This window comes from Heloderma suspectum, chromosome 1 (genome assembly GCF_057233095.1).
Source record: "Heloderma suspectum isolate Gila_16-S chromosome 1, 16-S_ref, whole genome shotgun sequence".
Taxonomy (NCBI): domain Eukaryota; kingdom Metazoa; phylum Chordata; class Lepidosauria; order Squamata; family Helodermatidae; genus Heloderma; species Heloderma suspectum.
In genome coordinates this window covers 378987720-379008687 of record NC_139458.1, presented here as the reverse complement: position 1 = coordinate 379008687, position 20968 = coordinate 378987720, and the positions used below count along the sequence as shown (strand labels likewise).

Genomic DNA, 20968 nt, shown 5'->3' with positions numbered 1-20968 from the left:
AGGGCTGGTTGCTAAATCTCCAGAACATAACACAAATTCTAAAAACTAACAAGTCTCAGCCCACTGGCAATATTTGCAGTTAACACATGTTTTAACATTTATTTTTGGTCCACCAGCTTTTAGTGCTTCTGCAACTTCTCAAATACTAGAAGAACTATTTTCCTTACCACACATTAACAAAGCTGCACTTTGGCTGTATAAACAATTACTAGACATGACTAAGTTTGATACACAGGTCATTAGAGAGGAGTGGAACAGAGAACTGGAAAATCCCATGTGTGAAAGACAATGGAAGGTTGCCCTTGCCTTCTGTGGTTTCAAGTCATTTGACTTGACTTGAAATCAAAACTAATACAACAGAAATTGCTTTTCCGTACATATTGGACACCTGATTGTCTTTTTTGGGAAAAACCTGTCCAGAAGTGTTGGTGTTGTGGACTGGATTTTGCAGCCAGTAGTGTAGTGGCAAATGCAGAAGTGCAGGGTCCCTTCGTGACAGTCACAGCCACGCCCCTTCTAAGATTGTACAACCTTGTAAGATATACAGCCTTCAACAGGGATCCAAAAACGGTGCAGCTGAGAGTAAGGCAGGGGTATTTCAATTGGACGTCTGAGGAAAAATGCAGGGGTGTTAAAATCTTTTTCACTCACTCACTCACACACAAACATTGCAGGGTTTCAAAATATGATGCTCTGTGGAAGCTTCCCCCTCTCAACTCAGCCCTCACAGACAGATCCCTTCTCATTGAAACAGCCCCCTTGCACACTCCCTCAGCGCCCCAACATTACCCATTAGCCTTTCCTAAGCTCCTTCATGATCTCTCTCCCATCTCGCAACAGAAACATACACACAGCCAGCTGGATTGAAACACACACACACACACACACACACACACACACACCTTCTTTCTCCTCTCCCCCCAACTGATTGTTTTCTGTATCCCTTCCCTCTACCAGGGTTTGTTTGCCCAGATACATGCCAACCTTGTACCAAAAAGTGTAGCTGACCGAGCAGGTTGCATTTGGCATTTCTGCTTACTGTAGAAATTAACGTCCAAGAATTAACAGTGCAATCCAATGGGTCCTTATTTCAAATTAAATTTAGAGAGATCTTGGGAAGGCAGCTAAGGCTGCAGTCCTATGCACACTTACCTGGGAGAAAGCCCAATGGGCAACTGAACATAGTGGGACTGACTTCGGAGTAAACATGCATAGGATTGTGTGATAAATCCTAAAACCTGGCACAAACCAGCCACCTGTCCTGCCCCATAAGTAAATAATGGTGGCAGCACCCCACCCCACCCGCCTCCAACTCTCCTGCTGCTGCCATGGCCAGCAGCAGCAGCAGCAGGCCTGAACGGGTGGCCGGTGTTGCTGGAAATGAGGGCAGCGCCGGGCGCGCAGGCATGGAGCAGGGATGGGCGGAGAAGCCAAGAGCTGAGGAGGAGAAGGGGGGTGAGAGGAGGCTGCAGAGCTCCCTCAGGCTCCCTCTCTCGCTCGCTCCCTTTGGCCAGCTCTGCGTAATAGACGAGAGGAAGCCAAGAGGCAGCCACCCGCACCCACTCTGCTCCCTCCTCCTTCCCTAGCAGACTGCGACCTGGCTGGGGGCTGGCTTCAAAACACGTGCCGGAGTGACACCCCGGTGTGATCCGCCACCACTACACCACTGTTTGCATCACTCTCCCAGTGGTTAAAGGCCTCTTGGGTGTAGGCCTTGGAACACAAGAACTCGAGCCCTCAGAAGCCTGCTGTGAACAATTTGCCTGACACTTTGCAGATAAAATCGTTCGTATTCATACTAACTTGGATGCCATTGTTTTGACAGAGTCTGATATGGATGGGGCTGGCGCACCATCTAGTCATGTTAAAGATACCTTTTGGCTTGTGCAACCTGAGGATGTGGAAAAACTGCCTGGTGGACTGAGGCCTACTAGCCCTTTAGATCCTTGTCCATGCTGGCTTGTGAAATCTGCCAGAGCTGGGCTGGATATCTGGACCTCCAAGGTGGCAAATGCCTCCTTGAGGGACGGTGAGTTTCCCACAGCTTTGAAAGAAGCTGTGGTGAGGTCCTTGTCAAGGAAACCAAGTTTAGATCAGTTACGTATTCTAGGACAGTGAGTACTGTGGTTTAGTTATTGTTTTGAAACTTGGCAGCTCCTGTAGAGTTGGGAGTAGCAGCAGCGGGTGGAGCTTCTGCCAAGTTCAGCAGTTCTGTGTGTGATAAATAAAAGACGGTTGTGTTTTAGGCCTGCTGATTCTTACAGTAATTCCCTCTACCTATACAACAATTTGTGGCGACGAAGCTGGGATACTGAGAGCTATACAGGCAGCAAGGACTGTGAATCCAATGAATACAGCTAACTGGTAAGCAGTCAGCTAGGCCCACTTAAGAACTTGAGCAACGTGTGTGTGTGTGTGTGTGTGTGTGTGTGTGTGTGTTTTAAGAGAATTAAAATCAAAATGGCTGCTTTTGGACATATCAAAGGGTTTGATGTGAGTCAACCTGCTTCGGGGGATTCTTATGCAGAACAGCTTTCATTCTATCTGGAAGCAGATAAGATAGCTAATGCTGTACAAAAGCAAGCTGTGCTCTTAACTGTTTGTGGGCCTTACCCAAAACTAAGACATTTGATGAACCTTTAGGATTATTGTAGATACATTTCTCACCAAATCCTTCAGTTATTGTGCAGAGATTTAAATTTCACAAACTAATGCAGCAACCTGGAGAGGGCATTGCCACCTATATTGCAGAACTTCGTCATCTTTCTCAACACTGCAACTTTGGGGATTTTCTAGAGGATATATTGAGGGATCACCTTGGCTGTGGGGTTTATGATGAAACGCTACAACGACACCTCCTGTCTGAGCCAAACTTGACATTTGCAAGTTTTCTTGACATGGCTCAAGAAAAGGCATTAACCAGTGAGACTGCATCACTATACGTCACAGAACTCAAGAGAGATGCAGATGATGTAAATGCCATCCAGAGCAAGCAGGCTGAGAATTCTGGGCAGCAAGGTCAACAGAACACAAGAAATGCACCCTCCATAAAATCTGCAGATAGGCCCTGGCTTACTTATTCCTGCTCAGGCTGTGGAGGACCACATCAGTGCTCTCTGTGCAGATTCAAGGATGCTGAGTACAAGTTTTACAAGAAGAAGGGTCACCTCGAGTGAGTCTGCCATTCAAAATCTGTCAGCACAAGGCCAGAGAACTATAGCAAAGAGTCATTCCACCTAGCATCTCATGAGGTTGATTATCACGAGGTGATGAAACTCAACAGCTACATCACATTCAGGAGGTCTGTGGCAAGGAACCTCATGATTCTGTGTTGTATGCAACAGTATTAATCATTGGCCAGAAGTGCAAAATGGAAATGGATTCGGGGTCTGGGGTATCCATAATTAACAGAGATACCTTTAAGCACATATTATCTGGGACCCTTTCTCCAAAGCTGTGAAGTCCATCATGCATTCTGCATGATTACAATGCAACGAAGGTCGATATTGTTGGATGCTGCACTGTAGATGGCTAGTATGGCTCTAGTATGGCTAGTATGACTCATACTACTAGATGTAGTATGGCTCTTTCCAAGGGAAGCTTCCACTTATAATTGTGGAGGGGCAGAGGAAAACTGGGTTCTCATCAATAGGGATTAGTGTTCAAGGAATTTATACCCTTACTGCAGGTCGGCTTGCAGCAATTGTTAATAAATTTCCAATTGTATTTTCTGAAGAATTGGGGGAATACAAAGGGAAGCCAGTGTCACTCCATCTGGATCCATCTATTGAACCAATTTGCATGAAAACCAGGAATGTGCCTTTTGCATTGTGGGAAAAAAATGAAGAAGAGAGTAAGCATCTCATCAAGCAAGGTGTGCTAGAACCAGTTACACGGTGGGCTATGCCCACTGTGCTGCTATTAAAGCCTAATGGGAAGGTGAGATTTTGTGGGGATTACAAGTGCACTGTGAATAAGGCACTTAGGCAGCATCCATATCCAGTGCCTGCTGTCAATCAGTTCTTTGCTGTTCTTGGTGGAGGGAAGGTCTTTGCCGAACTTGATCTGGCCCAAGCATATCAACAATTGGCCATTGATGATGCTACAGCAGATGCCCAAACAGTAATCACTCATCAAGGGGCATTCCGAGTAAAGTGTCTGCAATTTGGAATTTCTGTGGCTTCTGGACTGTTTCAACAATTCACGGAAACCCTACTTTCTGGAAGTCCAGGTGTTGTACCATATTTTGAGCAGTTCTGCTCATGGGATCAACAGAGGAAGAATTTGCTGAACCACTTCAAGAAGTTCTACATTCTTTTAACACATCCAGCATTCATGTAAAAAAAAGGAGAAATGTGAAATTGGAACCTCCAGTGTAACATTTTTGGGCTATGGTACTGATGCTTCTGGCATTCACCCCACTGATGAAGAAATACATGCAATTCACGATGCACCTGCTCCAAAAACAAAGCAAGAACTTCAAGCCTTCTTGGGACTTCTCAATTTCTACCATATGTTTCTTCCATAAAAGGCTACCACTGCTGAGCGACTGCATCACTTGCTGGGAAAAGGAGTTCCATGGAGATGGACCAACCAGCATGAGAATGCTTTCCAGAATGTCAAGCATTTGTTGAGTTCAAATTCTGTGCTTGTACATTAGGATGAAAGAAACCTGCTAATCCTTATTAAGGATGCTTCTTCTTACGAGGTTGGTGCTGTGCTAAGCCACAAATTTCCAGATGGTACTGAGGCACCAAAAGCTTATTATTCAAGGACTATGTCATCCACTGAAAGGAACTTTGCACAAATTGACAGAGAAGCCTGGGCTGTTATTGCAGGAGTCAGAAAGTTCCACAACTATCTCTATGGCCGTGCTTTTGAAAGGCTACAAGCCTTTTTTAGGTAAGCCTACTCCCTGCATAATATCACCTCGCATTCAGTGCTGGAGCATTCCACTCAATACTTATGATTATATACTATATAGCAATAGCTAATGCTGATGGATTGAGTTGGGTACCACTTCAAATTCCAGATTTTGTTGTACCTCCTCCACTGGAAGGCTTGATGCTAGAAGCCTTTCCTGACCCACCTCTTCAAGCTGATCAAATTGCTAGGTTGACTGCTCGAGATCCTGTACTGGCTCATGTTCTAAACTGGGGGAACAATCTAAATGGAAACGCTTTGTTTTGGGCAAAATCTACATTTTCACAGAATTGAATTAGCTCTTTCCATGGTACACGCAGTGCTGCATTCCTCCATTTTTGAGGTTTATACAGGAACTGAAGCTACATTAGTTGGGCAAGTTCCTCCACAAGTAGAAATAAGCGTCAGAAATTGTGTAGGTGCGGGGCAGCTAATGAGTAGAGGCTTGCTCCCCCCCACTCGCATGTTCAATGCAGTGAAGTCGCAGTGGAGGACTTGTTTACAAGTAGACGTTCATGACAAATCCCACATATCCCACATGCATACACACATTTATGAGGTGGGCAGGCAAGCAGGCAACTGCTGTCCCCCGGAGACTGAGCAGAATGAGTAGGAGTGCAAGAGGCATGGAGAGCAGAAAGCACGAAGCTGGCAAGGAGGGAGAGCGAGTAGCATGGTTTTATTTATTTATTATTTTTATTTCATTTCTATACTGCCCAATAGCCGAAGCTCTCTGGGCAGTTCACGGTTGTCTTTGATGTATATAAACTGCCCGATCAACAGGCTCCCCTCCCCCCAGCCTCAAACAAACACAGGCTCAATTAAGTGCTTCTGAGTACATGTGCATGAAAATCATCATCCCTGTCAATCACCTTTTTTTAGCTGCACAGCTTCGAATAAACAGGCATCCACCATTTCTCAGCTGTGCTTCATAGCTGCACAGTTTTAAAACAGCAGGGCTGGCAAAGTGGAACTGAAGGCAATGAGCTACTTCTGGGTAGACATATTTACCCCTCTGTTCTCCCCCCACCCCTGCCCCACACTACCTTCCCCTCCACCAATCAGCACCACTTCCACCAGCCCACGCCGAAGCCAGCTGAGGTCATACAGACTCCCAAACAGCACTGAAGCCATTGTGACAGGAAAATCCAACACAAAATGAGTTTGAAAAAAAACCAGATTTAGGGCAAGAAATGCCAGGCTAGCTATGGAGAGCAGCACACGTCATCTGACACTATTGATTTGCAGGTGGAGTAGAACCAGAGTAAAAGCCCCATGTAGATGGGGCCTGGGTATGGAGGAGATGGCCAGATGAGGAACTGCCAGAGGAATTTAAGCCATTCAAATGCTGTCAGCATGAGATGTCTGCCCATAAGGGATGTCTGCTATGGGGAAACCGTGTTCTTATTCCAGATAAGGGCTGTCAAATAATCTTGACCACACTGCATGCAGCTCATCCAGGGATCGTTTGTATGAAAGCATTGGCCAGAAGCTATGTCTGGTGGCCCGGTATTGACTCAGATATTGAAAAAACTGTAAATAAGTGCAGTACTTGTCAAGCCACTAGGCACAATCCAGCAAGAGTACCTATCTTTCCATGGCAAGTGACCAAGAAGCCTTGGTCAAGAATCTGTATTGATTTTCAAGGAGCATTTCAAGAAAAATCTTCTTGGTTGTGGTAGATTCTTACTCAAAGTGGCTTGAAGTAGTCTTAATAGCATCACAAACAGCCGCTGCAACAATCATGGCACTGCGCCACTTATTTGCAATCTATGCGTTCCCTGATACTATAGTGTCAGACAATGGGACTGCTTTTACATCTGCTTCATTTAAACCATTTGCGGACAAGAGCCTTATTCGGGCTGTCACCATTGCACCTCGTCATCCCCAAGCAAATGGCCAAGCTGAACGGATGGTGCAGACAACAAAAGATGCCCTGAAGTGCATTGTGGGAGGAGACTGGCCAACACGCCTCGCCAAGTTTTGTTATTGCTCAGCATGTTACTCCTTGTGCAACAACAGGAGTCATTCCTGCAGAGTTACTTATGGGGCGGGGTCTACAAAATTGCCTTGACCGTCTCCACCCAGATTTAGCTGAAGACTTACAAAGCAAATGGGAGCAAGCGCTAGATGATGCCTTCTCAGCTCCTGCTCTCCATTCTTTTGCCCCACAAGGTCAAGTGTTTTCTAGGAACTATAGTGCTGGACCGAGGTGGGTTCCTTCCTCTATCATTAAGGTCACTGGACTTGTGTCATACAAGGTCCAGTGTGCAGATGGGTCAGTGTGGCATTGCCATGTTGAGAAGGCATTGTGGGCAGAGTGGGTTGTCATCAGCAGAGGTAGCTGCTGAAGATCTATCTGAAACTGATGTGTTTCTCTCACCACCAGCTGAAGCGCCAGAACCATTAAGTGATGGGAGCAATACTCCTTCCTTACCTATCGCAGTTACTGAAATAAAGTCATCTGAGCAATCTACACCTACTAGTCAAGTGCAGAGACCATGCCATGAGAGGGTACCTCCTTGTTGGTTGAAAGACTATGATAGCTGGGGCGGGGGGGGGGATTTATGTATTCTTGGGGGAGGGGTTTACTCTGGTTTAGTTATTGTTTTGAACCTTGGCAGCTCCTGTAGAGTTGGGAGTAGCAGCAGTGGGTGGAGTTTCTGCTAAGTTCAGCAGTTCTGTGTGTGATTAAACCATGTGACAGTTGTGTTTGAGGTCTGCTGATTCTTACAGTCATTCCCTCTGTCTATACAACAAGATCCTATGGTTTCGGATAACTACCGCCCTGTGTCAAAGTTGCCATTCTTGGGCAAGGTGCTGGAGAGTGTGGTGGCCTCAGAACTCTAAGTCTTTTCAGATGAAACTGATTACTTAGATCCCTTCCAATCAGGTTTCAGGCCTGGTTATGGGACGGAAACAGCTTTGGTCACCCTGGTTGATGACTTACATTGGGGAATGGATATGGGGAGTACAACTGTGTTGGTTCTTCTGGACCTCTCAGCGGCTTTTGATACAATCGACCATGGTATCCTTCTAGATTGTTTATCTGGATTGGTCTTGGGAGGCATGGTTTTAAAATGGTTCCAGTTCTTTCTGGAGGAACAATCTCGAAAGGTGGTGCTGGGGGACTTCTATTCCACCCAAGGCCATTAGCCTCTGGGTTGCCACAAGGGTCTATCTTGTCCCCCATGCCTTTTAACATCTACATGAAACCTCTGGGGAAAGTCATCAGGTGGTTTGGGCTGAAATGCCATCAGTATACAGATGATACTCAGCTCTGCCTCTTGCATCCATCTGTACATCCCAGGGAAGCTGTGGAACTCTTGAACCAGTGTCTGGAAGCTGTTTTGGGATGGATGGGGATGAACAAGCTGAAACTTAATCCAGACAAGATGGAGGTACCATGGGTTGGGAAACCAACTACTTCAGATGGAGGTTTACAACTGGTCTTAGATGGGGCTGCACTCCCCCTAAAAGACCAAGTGCGCAGTCTGGGAATCCTCCTGGACTGTAAGCTAACTGGGGAAGCCTAGGTGGCTGCGGGGTCCAGGAGTGCTTTTTACCAGCTTAGGCTAGTACGCCACCTGCCCTATTTGGAGAGGACGAACCTTGCCTCAGTTATCCATGCACTAGTGATGCCCAGGCTGGACTACTGTAATGTGCTGTACATGGGGCTGCCTTTGAAGATGGTTCAGAAACTCCAGCTCGTGAATAATGCAGCTGCCAAGAACTGGTGGGGGCGAGCTAATTTGATCACATAATACCTATACTGAGCCAGCTGCACTGGTTACCGGTGTTTCCAAGTGCTGGTTTTGACTTTTAAAGCCTTAAATGGTTGGGGGCCAAGTTACTTGAAGGACCTCCTTCACCCATATCAGCCTGCCTGTACTTTAAGATCAGAAAAAGAGGCCCTTCTCATTTGTCCACCTGTGAGAGCAGTCGGGTGGGTGATCACACTTGAGAGGGCCTTCTCTGCAGGGACCCAGCAAGGTGCCATCAGAGGTCTGCTATGTTCCATCAATGCAGACTTTTAAGAAGGCCTTGAAAACATATCACTTTACTGTAGCCTTCTCTTGATATGAATGCTGTTGTTGCTGTTACTGCTGTTGTTCTTGTTGCTGGTTTTACTGTTGGCTTTTACTGTTGTTTTTATTGCTTTTAATATTTTAACTGTTTGTATGTATTTTATACAAACATTCGCCAACATTCGCTGGATCATGGAGAAAGCAAGAGAATTCCAGAAAAACGTCTATTTCTGCTTCATTGACTACGCTAAAGCCTTTGATTGTGTGGATCACAACAAACTCCAGCAAATTCTTAAAGAGATGGGAGTACCAGACCACCTTACCTGACTCCTGAGAAACCTGCACGAGGGTCAAGAAGCAACAGTAAGAACCGGACATGGAACAACCGATTGGTTCAAAATTGGAAAAGGAGTATGACAAGGCTGTATATTGTCACCCTGCTTATTTAATTTATATGCAGAGTACATCATGAGAAACGCTGGGCTGGATGAATCACAGGTCGGAATTAAGATTGCCGGGAGAATTATCAACAACCTCAGATACGCAGACGATACCACCCTCATGGCAGAAAGCGAAGAGGATCTAAAGAGCCTGTTGTTGGGGTGAAAGTGGATAGTGCAAAAGCTGGTTTGAAACTCAACATTAAAAAAACTAAAATCATGGCATCTGGCCCCATCATTTCCTGGCATATAGAAGGCGAAGAAATGGAAGCAGTGACAGATTTTATTTTCTTGGGCTCCAAGATCACCGCAGACAGTGACTGTAGCCATGAAATTAAAAGACGCTTGCTCCTTGGGAGGAAAGCTATGGCAAACCTAGACAGCATAGTAAGAAGCAGAGACATCACCTTGCTGACAAAGGTCTGTATAATCAAAGCTATGGTTTTCCCAGTAGCAACGTATGGCTGTGAGAGCTCGACTATAAGGAAGGCTGAGTGCCGAAGAATCGATGCTTTCCAACTGTGGTGCTGGAGAAGACTCTTACGAGTCCCCTGGACTGCAAGGAGGTCCAGTCAGTCAATCCTAAAGGAAATCAACCCTGAGTGCTCATTGGAAGGACAGATACTGAAGCTGAAGCTCAAATATTTTGGCTACCTAATGCGAAGGGAAAAGTAACTGGAAAAGACCCTGATGCTGGGAAAGATTGAAGGCAAAAGGAGAAGGGGATGGCAGAGGATGAGATGGCTAGATAGCATCACCGATGCAATGAATATGAACTTGAGCACACTCCGGGAGAGAGCGCAGGACAGGAAGGCCTGGCGTGCTATGGTCCATGAGGTCACGAAGAGTCGGACACGACTGAACGACTGAACAACAATGTATTTTATTCCTGTAAGCTGCCTTGGGAGGGATTCTGCCTTGAAAGGATGCCAATAAATGTTTTAAATAAAAATAAATAAATATGATGTGGGCATGTCCTAGGATGGCTCTTTTCTGGATGGAGGTATTTCTACATACACTTTTTGCATTAGAAAAATTGCCAAAATTTACAGAAGTTCATGTGCATTGGAATTATATTCTTGTGTTCTGGGACCTATCAGATGGCCAGTGAAAGTGAATTTTGAAAGCACTCATGGTAGCAAAAAGACTTATACTTCAAAACTGGAAGTCCAAGTGTACACCATTGATTCTTCATTGGACTGAGGACCTTACTGCCCTTTCTATGGAGAACATGGAGCTTATTACAGACAGCAGTCTCCAGACACATATTTGTATATATTGTTATGATATACTGATATGTACACTTGAATATCAAAGAGAGCTTATATATGTCTTTGAATGTGTTCCAACTTTGTCCCAACCCCCAAGCTATACTTTATTTGTATTGTGTAAATTAAAAAAAGAAAGAAAATCTAATAAAATATTAATTCACAAAACTAATTAGTCTGATTAGAGTAGGGAAAAGGCAATTCTTTCATTAATCTTTGACAAAATGGCCTTGTGCCTTAACACAGTAGAATTGTTTTCCTCAGTAGGTATTTTTCCTGAAAACTTCTTTCCTGTAGTTTAAGTTTAATGTTGTTCAATAATTATTTCAAACAGTGTTGCGTCTGCAGTGGGCCACAGTAAAATATGTGTCATTGACCAATGTGTGTTTTGCTTTTTTACAGTGATCAGAACAGATTGAGCATCACCTTACTGAACTACCATGACGTTCAGCCTGCTACTTTGGGTTGCTGCAATTGTACTTTTAGTTCTTTAAATCAGGATAAATAAGTTACATACATTTATAAATCAGGTGTACTGGTTCAGTGGGACTGATGCTTACAAGTCACATGGTTACAATGCTGACCACCATACTGATGGCTGCTACTCCAAATGGCAGACTACGGGCTCCTTCACATGGAGCTTTTATCCTGTTTTTGAGATTGGTTACTCACAGAAGTTTGCAGGTCCTTTAGATGACATCCTCAACCTCCAGGGCATCTCCCACACTAAATGATTTTTATTTCATTTTTTAAAAGTTTGGAGCTATTAAATTACAGCGCCTAAGTTCCGCCTGAGTTCCCTCCGTGAAAAGAGGAAAAGCTGCAAAAAGAGGAGCTAGACCACAGCGCCATCTAGCAGCTGTATAATGAAACTTATGGAGGACTCGGGACATCTCTACACCAGCCTAAAATCCTGCATTTAAAACGGGGCTTTCTGCTTCTGTTTTAAATGCAGGATTACAACGACTCTCTTTTTCACCCGCTTCCTTTCCCCCCTCCCCTTTCCCCCTCCTCCCCATATCTGAGCCTTCCATTATCATTCATCTCACTCATCTTTTTGCTGCTTTTCCTCTTTTTCACAGAGGGAATTGAAGTGAAACAAAATGGGGTAATTAGATAGCTCATCTGCGATCTCTTTAAAAATGGAACAAAGGGCATTTAGTGCAGGAGACGCCCTGGAGATTCACGATGCCATGTAAAGAGCCTGCAAACTTCTATAAAGGAGCAATCTCAATTGCAGGATAAAAGCTCCATGTGAAGAAAGCCTCAGATAAGGGGGGAAAGGAGGGAGGAAAGCGGGGGCGGGGGAAGCGCGTGTAAAGAGAGTCCGTCGTGATCCTGCATTAAAATGGAAGGAGAAAGCCCCATTTTAAATGTGGGATTTTAGGCTGGTGTCAATATGCCCTAGAACTTACCAAGTTCAACATGAATAGCACAAACTCTGGCATTAATTACCAGCACTCACTGGTGTCTCTTTCATGCAGAACTTCCCCCCATCCCTTAGCTGAGAGCAAAGCTGATGTCTGGACAAACCTAGGCATGGAACAAAGGCAATCTCACCCAATTCCATCCCCAAGACACAGCCATCAAACAACTCGCTGTTCCCCATCAGATCAGCCTGTGCGATCCCAACCACGTGGTGCTACAGCCAAAGTCACTCCTGGTTATTTTGTTTCATTTAATTTACACTGCAATGCTGTACATGTCTACTCAGAAGTAAGGGCCTTTGAGTTCAATGGAACTTACTCCCAGATAAATGTATATAGGATTGCAGCCTTAGTAGATTTATTACCTGCTCTTTAGAATAAAGCTCCTAGGGTAGCAAACAAACAAAATATGAAAAACAAATAGAATACAATCCAGATAGAAAATTAATAAAACTGCAGAAGCAACAGCTATTACCAGATGAAAAAATTCACAGAAGCCACACAAAAAGACTAAACCAGCTATACAACATGCTAGAATGCTGGGCACATGAAACAGTCTTCACCTGGTGCCTAAAAGACATTGCAGTTGGCACAAGGCAAGGTTCTCTGCAGGGTGTTGCTAATATGATGTGTCACAACAAAGAAACCCCTCTCACTATCCACCTCACTTCAGATGGCAGGGGGGTTCAGAGCTCCTGTAAGCAGGGCTGGCCCACCAACTGGCCTATTTCTTCAACAGTGACAATGGGACAGCTTCCTCCACTGCACCTGAAGGAGCAGGCTAGCTTAGGGGGCACAGGGTAGGCTGCATGGCCCACAGCTCTCTCCTCCAACACCTTGCTGCTACCTCCTAGCATCTGCCACCTGAAGAGACCGCCTCAATCTGCCTCATGGTGGGGCTGGCCCTGCCTCTAAGCCCATAGTTTTTGGGCAGATACAGCAGGTCCCAAGCTGTTTAGATCTTTATGGCTAATGACCAACGCTTTGAACTGTGCCCATCAAACAGTACAGCCGTAACAGGCCGGCAAACAGTGTAGCTGTTCACGTATTGGTCTGTACAGCTGATCCCAGTTAGTAACTTAGCGGCTGTGTTTCATCTTAACAAAAGTTCTGGAGAAGTCATCAAAGAGAACCACATGTACAGAGATGCAGTAGTCCAATCTAGAAATTACCAGGGCACAGAAAACTAAACAGGCTATATCTGACCAGGAGGAGTCACGGCCTTAGCTGGTGAAAGGTGCTGCACACCACTGAAGGCATGGGCACCTCCAGCGAGGAAGCTGGATCTATCAGCACCGCCAAGCTGGGAGCCTGACCCTTTATGGGGAATAAACCCTGACCAAAACGCATTTTAACCATCCGGTGTTAATTACTTCACTTTCTCAAAAGGCCTTGGTGATTTTTTTTTTAAGTCATGCTTGTGTATATGGTTGTGTATGTTTCTTTATTTTGTCTTTAAAATTATAATAAAAATTACACCCTGAAAATGTTATCAGCAACACTTACAATTTAGGACAGAATCTCATGAAGAAACATTTCAGTCTTTGTATTTTGCAACAGGGGAAGGCTAGAGACACTAGATCCTCTCTCTTGCTTGTTAAAGCTTTATCAAAGCTGAAACGATCCCATTTTCCATTTCTGTTCCCTGTACAGAGTGAATTATATAAAATTCAGCAAAGTACATGTCAACATTAACAGCGGCTGCCAATGTTCATACTGCTGCAGTGACCTGAATTACATGCAATCTTCTTTCTGTCCACTTTCCCCTACAATAGGCTTGTTGTTAGTTATTCCACTTCAGCCAAATCTATAAAGTGGAAAAAGGGTCAGTTACAGATAAGTTTTTTTATTTGTCCAAATAACAGAGAATGACAGATTACCAAAATACAGATATAAAACCCGTTCAGCCCCAAAGATCACAGTGGAAGCAGGTGAGTAAAATACTGCACTGTTCTTAATCTGAATTAATACCATCTGGTGTAAAATGTGGAAGACTGCGCTACTGCTTCCATGATGTCATTTACAGTGTCCAATAATGTCAAAGGAGAAGCAGTAATGTTCTGAAGATGATCATCTGTTCATTTAGTGACAACTGACCATCAGATGTTGAACATTCATGCCTTTTTAAAGAAGGTTAAAATATTCTAGGTGTCTTGGTGGCTTCTAGCAACAACAGGTAAAAAAAGGCAACCTCCATGTTCAATGGCTGCATATCTCTGACCACCCAATGATGAGGACTAACGATCCTGGTATGCTTGTGAATCTTGCTGATGAGAATGTGAATGGTGAGCCATTTGCATGACTCAGCAAGTCAAGTTTGTTGTTCATAACTGAGCTTCAGTTAACATTTATTGCAGCCTAGTGGTGAAATTGTCTACCTACCAAAATAATTCTAAAGAGAGAAAACAGAGATTAGCATTCTATATTCTCCCACTATTTTGTTTTTTTCACACTGTGGCCGTGACAATGAGCAACATAAGTTAAAACAACTGTAACAAGCAGCTACAGACCATGGAGAAGTGCCACTGTTCGTGTGTGCACGTGTGTGTGGCATTTGCGGTATTTGCATATTTCACTTAGGGGGCCTTTCCATGGACACCTTTGCAATAACACGCATCACCTTATCTATTTTTGCTGTCTCTAAGAATATCTGTTTTTTTATGGTAACCTAAGCATCACAACAACAACAAACAGCATTAATTGCTGTTAATAATTAATTATTAATAAGCATTAATAATAATTATTGCTTTGTTTTTTTAAAAAATAAAATAATGCTGGATTGTTAACAAATAGCTGCTCTGGTGAATGTGTATTGCACCAGAGCACACCACTTAGTTCCTACTTGAACCAGAAAGTGGTTCAGATACATTTCTGAGGGGCATATGCTCCAGTCCTGCCTGTAATACTTTGTGGTCTAGATGACACATCGCCAAAAACTATGAAATGCATCACCCAAAAAGAGGACAAAAGAGCATTTGCTTAGCATTTCCATATGCTAATTTATATGGATACACACACACTTAAAAATAATCACCATAATATCAATATAAATAGAATACATCTTAGAATAGTGAGGAAGACTGTGACCAGCTGAAATGTATGTCTGCTCAGTCTGCTGTCCAGATGTTAAATGTTAATGGGCAGCTTGAAGGACCCTGTTCTAACTTCTGACGGTGCTTTATCTTTAAACTGGACTTGGACAGGACAACCCTTCAAATAGAGGGCTATCATCTGTGAAGGAGGACACATGGCTACCCTATGTTGACCTGCATTTATATAAAAAAATAAATAAGTTCATATGTACATACATACAAATTTTTAGGCTGCCCTTCTGGCACAGACCTCACAAGGTGGCTCACATAAAATAATCTTAAAGTATAGAACAAACCAATTTTAAAACAGCAGCATAAAAATGAATACATAGGCCATAATAATCTTATATAAAGACTTCCACATAAAATACCTTTAAAAACAGTTTTAGATCAGCAGCATTGAAAAACCATTATGAAAAAAAGCTTCCTGGATCAAATGGGTTTTTAAGGCCTGTCTGAAGGCCCATACTGTAGGGGCCATATGTAAATCAGTTGGAAGGGAATCCCACCATCAGGGAGGCACCACTGAGAAGTCCCTGTCTCGACTGCCTGTCAACTTAATTGATCTTACAGGCAGGCCTATGAGCAGGGCCTCTGAGGCTGATCTTAGAGCCCAGGCAGGTTCATACAGGTGAAGGAGGTCCTTCAACTACCTGGACCCAACCCATTTAGGGCTTTAAAGGTCATTACTATCACTTTGAATTGGGCTCAGAACCACACCGGCAACCAGTGCAACTGGTACAGTATTGGTGTCACATGTTCTGACCACCTGGTCACCACCAATATAAGGGCAGCTGTATTTTGCACCAGCTGACATTTCTGAAGAATTTTAAAAGGAGCTGTATGTAGAGGGTACTGCAATAGCCTAGTTTGGATGTTACTATTTGTCCCCTGTTGAGGGCTTCTCTGGATTGGAGCTTCGCATGTGGATTATCTCACACTCTATGGCCACATCTGCAGCCAAGAAGAACACACCAGGATTCCCTGATGCAGTCTGTGTTACAGCTGACAGGTGTTTCAAATTTATTTTCAGAAGCTTCTACATCTCTAAATTTTTGACATACTGATCCCTGTTCCACTGCCATTAAAACACAAACTCACCCCTGAGTTCTGACTGTCTAGGCCTGAGTGGGCAACATTTGGGGGTCTGTGGGTGCATTTGTGAATTTGAGGAACTGTCCTGAGCACCACTACAAAATGGCTGCCATGGGAGGCATGGCAAAGGACAAGTAACCAGCCCCAAAGTCTGCATACAAAGCAGAGGTGCAGTCTGAGCTCCAACACACTGAACAACTCCACAGTTGTCAGCAGCAACAGAAACCTATTTCACAGTGATCTCAGCTGCTGGTATGAAAATGTGTTAATTTATTTTATTTTTTTAAGTGGGAGAGGAAGATCAACCTGTCATGTGCCAAGAAAGGTGTCCGGGGGATCACTGGTGCCCATGGGCACCACATTGCCTACTCCAGGACTAGAGAAAGGGATGGGTGAGGTGCACTAAGGTAGTATTAACTAGACTCTAGTTACTAGAGTTTCCCACAGATGCAAGAAAGAAGCTTGGCCATTGTACTGGAGCTGATCAAGAAAACAGATATGTATCTCTTCGAATATAAGAGTGAAGTGTGTCTCCAATTTTACTTAAAACAAAACCTGAGTCCAAGGTATTAAAAGTTTAGAAGGCTTTATCCTAAAGGTGAGTTTGTATGTCACGATAAGCCACCCTGAAAATAAGCTACGGTGGGTTGGTTGTTCGCTCACTAGCCCACCTTCCTCCCGATTGACAATAAAGTGCTCTGTGGCTTGTCGTGACTTGTTTTGCCTTTAATTCTTCTGCCCACTCCCTGAACATGGGCCTTTGCAGATCCCATGGGCCTTTGCAGCCCAACCACAGCAGCCTATTCCACTATGAGCATTTGTGCTCATTAGTGGAGGAGAGGTTCTTTTGTAGATTTTTTTTCACCTTTGGGAAGATTTGCACAAATTTAACTTAAAACCGTTCAAGGAGATTTGTGCAAATCTGCTAAAGCACAGTAACTACTGAGTTTCTACTCAGAAGTAAGTCCCACTGAATGGGGCTTACTCTCAGGTAAGTGCGCATAAGATTGCTCTGCAAGGCTATCAGCGGCTACTAGTCACTATGGCCATATTAGGTATCTATTAGGTTTCGGCTATATATTACCTCTAGTACCAGAGGCAATATGCCTCTGAATACCAGTTACTGGGGAACAAAGCTGGAGGGTACTATTGCATTAATATCCAGCTTGTGGGCATCTGGTTGGCCACTGTTGCAAACAAACAGAATGCTGGACTAAATAGGCTCTTGGTCTGATCTAGAATGAGTCTTCATGTTACGTTCTTATGAGACAGTAATAGGATGAGGAGGCAGATTTCCAAAACCAATTTTACACAGAACTTACTGTTAGCAGGTTAATTAAGTCCATGTTTGGCTCAAGATGGTGAGAAGCAGTCTGCAGGGAAACTAGCTCTCTCAAGGTGACCGAAAGCTGCTGCATTTTCGCAATGTTGACTTTGTTCTCATTGATCCAGTCTGGAAAGATGACATGAACTGCTATCAGGTCCTTCAAGTGGACGCCTAAGATGGGGATTTTGAAGCCAACACAGTCAGCAAAAGCTTTGCGGTAGTTGCAGTAGTTTCCATTGGAAGAGACTAGTTCGGTCATTTCATTCCAATCCTGCAAACAAGGCATAGAAGAAGCAAGACTCCGCAAAAGCATTCTTAGCATTGCTTTGATAACCTTAAATAGTTAGTGCTTAGGAGAATATCAGAAGACTGGAAACCTAATTTTGTTTTTTTGGGGGAGAGGCATGATCCCATAGCAAAAATAACTCAGATGATTTCTTCTTCCATATTTTTGACGAAGGGCTGTAGCTCAGTGGTAGAACACATGGTCCTGGCTCAAGTCCCAGAATCTCCAGTTTAAACAGATACGGGGTTGGGAAAAACCTGAGACCTTGGTGAGATGTTGCCAGTCAACCATCTGGGCTAGATGGACCACTGGCTGACCCACTATGAGACAGCTTCATAAGGAGCATTTGCTTTTGGACTCCCTTACTCCAGTGGAAGGTATATCTTTTTGGGGAAATTATATTTGCAATTGCGTATGCTCATCTATAGAGAATTTATACAGATGGGAGTCCATTGTAGGATATAAAAAACAAATACAGCCACGCTGGTCCACGACCACGAGTAAAAAAAATATGTATCAGGATACTCCCATACCTTGGTAACCTCTGAAGAAAGATGAGAATGAGTTTCTTTGAGACGTGAAATAGAACTATGGCTTAGTCCACCTACAACAGCCATCAAGGTATTGAAATTTTGGAGATGAAGTAGTTTCTGTGGAGAAATTAGGCATATGACTGTGACTAGAGAGAATACTGCCTGTTGTTTCATTGTCTGTGCAGGCTAAGAGTGTGGTTTAAGAACAGACAATCCCATTGGTAACTAGCCCTGGGTTGTGTATGTAGAAGCCCTTCTTCACAAGACAGAGAATAATGGATCTTGGCCAATGGGACTGACTGATGAAAATATTAAAACGAAAAGGTAGAAAGTTGTGTGTGAAATTGAGACACGGTATTTCAAAACTGAAATTCAAACAATGGTAGCAGAGATATCAATAAATGGCTACACTAAATTTTTTAGAAAAGATGTCTGTCAAAGACAAAAAAAATAAAATAGGGGCACAATCCTATGCATGTTTAGTGGTCCTGTATAGAGAATCCAGTTCCTCAACTCCATCTCCTTGTCATGCTGGAATATGATATGATGTCTGAACTGGCTGGAAGGAAAGATGCAGCTAACATAGGTACACTGCTATCAGTCCTGACAAATGCTTACCCTTCTAAGTATTTCATTTTATGCCAGCAATTTTAATCAGGGCCACAAAGAAAGCCCAGTACTAAATTTATACTCAGCGCTTTCATGCCCTTCCCTAATTCTTTTCTCCAGAGTCTATGGAGTCATGTGACCCTACAAAGTCAACAACAGTAAACTCACTCAGTGACCCGCTGTCTTTGGGCCTGCATTTCACTGTATTTCATTCCACTGGACTAAAACAGGATCAAAGGCCAGTATTACCTGTGCAACATTAATAAATTTTGTGATTACTTCTGCCCTTTGCTGCGGGGTCGGTTTGCTAAGGACCATCAACTGGACCCACTTAGAGATGCCATTAAATAAAGCAATTGATCTTTCCAGGGTTGGGTTGTTCTCCAGGCAGCCATGGATCACATAGCTCTGATAATCTGTAAACTAGACAAAGACAATAGTTTCACTGTTACGTGGCTTTTCTAAATTGCATAAATACATATGCTAGATCAACGTTTTCTAATAAGGGGACAGCCTGAGAGCTGGTTCACATCTGCATGTACATTGCTTGCTCTGTCATCACTTCATTACTCAAAACCTGATGACTCTCAACTGGGTGTGGGAACTGTTTCCATTATTACATGCTCCCCATATCTCTAAGTGGTGAGAAGTCATTGACCAGTTCACACATAACGGCGTTGCATGCTGGGTGCATTCCACAGCAATTCTGAATATTCAAGCTACATGACATCTGAACCCAGACACCATAGGTTAATTGTGGATTAAACAACCCACAGTTAACCTACAATTAGTAGTTAGGTTAACTGTGGGTTGTTTAACCCACAATTAACCTATAGTGTCTCGGTTCGGACGGCACCCTATCGGCCCAATTGGGGGTTGAATATTTTAAAAGGCTGCAGAATGTGCCCAGCATGTGCCACAGCAAATCATGAGTTAATTCATCCATGAGTTGCTGCTGTTACATGCAAACAGCCCCACTGAGAGAGGAGGTAGCATTGTTAGGTTTAGTAATTCCCTTTAGATAAGAGAGTCCTGGAGCCTTATGATATCTTTTTAATATTTGCTTTATTTACAAATATATAAGAGCACAAGTAGAGGCAAACAGGTATTCCTACTAAGTTGAAGATACTACAAAGTTGGCTAGTAGCAACTTATAGCTTTATCCTCCATGAATTTGTCCAGTCCTCTTTTAAAGCCATCCAGTTGGTGTCCTTCACTACATTTTGTAGTAGAGAATTCCATAGATTAATTATGCACTGCATGAAGAAGCCCTTCCTTTTATCTGTCCTAAATCTCCCACCATGCAGCTGCAGGGGTGACGCCCAGGTTCTAATATTATAAGAGAGGGAGAAAAGCGTCTTCCTATCCACTTTCTCCTCACCATGCATAATTTTATACACCTCTATCAAGCCCCCCCTTACTTGCCTTTTTTCCAAGTTAAGAAGCCCCAAAGATTGTAACTTTTCCTTGCTCTAACCCCTTGATCGTTTTGGTTGCCTCTCCTCTTTCTCTCTTACTCACAAAAATAACAGCAACACATAGGTTGTTTAAACCATGGGTTGTTGGGGCTGCGAGCAAGGAAAAGAGCATGGAGACTCCTGAGCACTTACCACTTCCGTTTTGATTCAGCTTTAATCAACAACTCAAAAATGTTTGATGGGATGTCCAAACCTGAAACTCTAGATTGTTGTTGGATTAAACAGCTCAGAGTTTAATACCCCCCTCCCCCTGGTTTGTCATTAGGTTAAACTCCTGATTGTTGAATCCTACAACAATCCAGAGTTTCAAGTTTGGACATCACATCAAACAACCCAGGAACAGGGCGTTCCTAGGTTGTTGGTTAAAGCTGATTTAAAATGGAAGTGACAAGCACACAGGAGGCAGTATGATAGCTCCTTTGCTCACAGCCCCGCCAATTCATGGATTAAACAGCTAATGAA

General features: G+C 43.6%; 1 protein-coding gene across 1 annotated transcript in view; it reads right to left on the bottom strand.

The window, feature by feature from the left end:
• Positions 1-20968, bottom strand: part of RASGRP3 (RAS guanyl releasing protein 3) — a 58949-nt gene that overhangs the window by 22878 nt on the left and 15103 nt on the right. Inside the window, exons 7-9 of the mRNA XM_084828411.1 lie at positions 19278-19451; positions 18420-18536; positions 17596-17871 (exon numbers count right to left, since the gene is read on the bottom strand). Coding sequence (XP_084684537.1) covers positions 17596-17871; positions 18420-18536; positions 19278-19451 — 567 coding nt within the window. The remainder of the gene's footprint in view (positions 1-17595; positions 17872-18419; positions 18537-19277; positions 19452-20968) is intronic.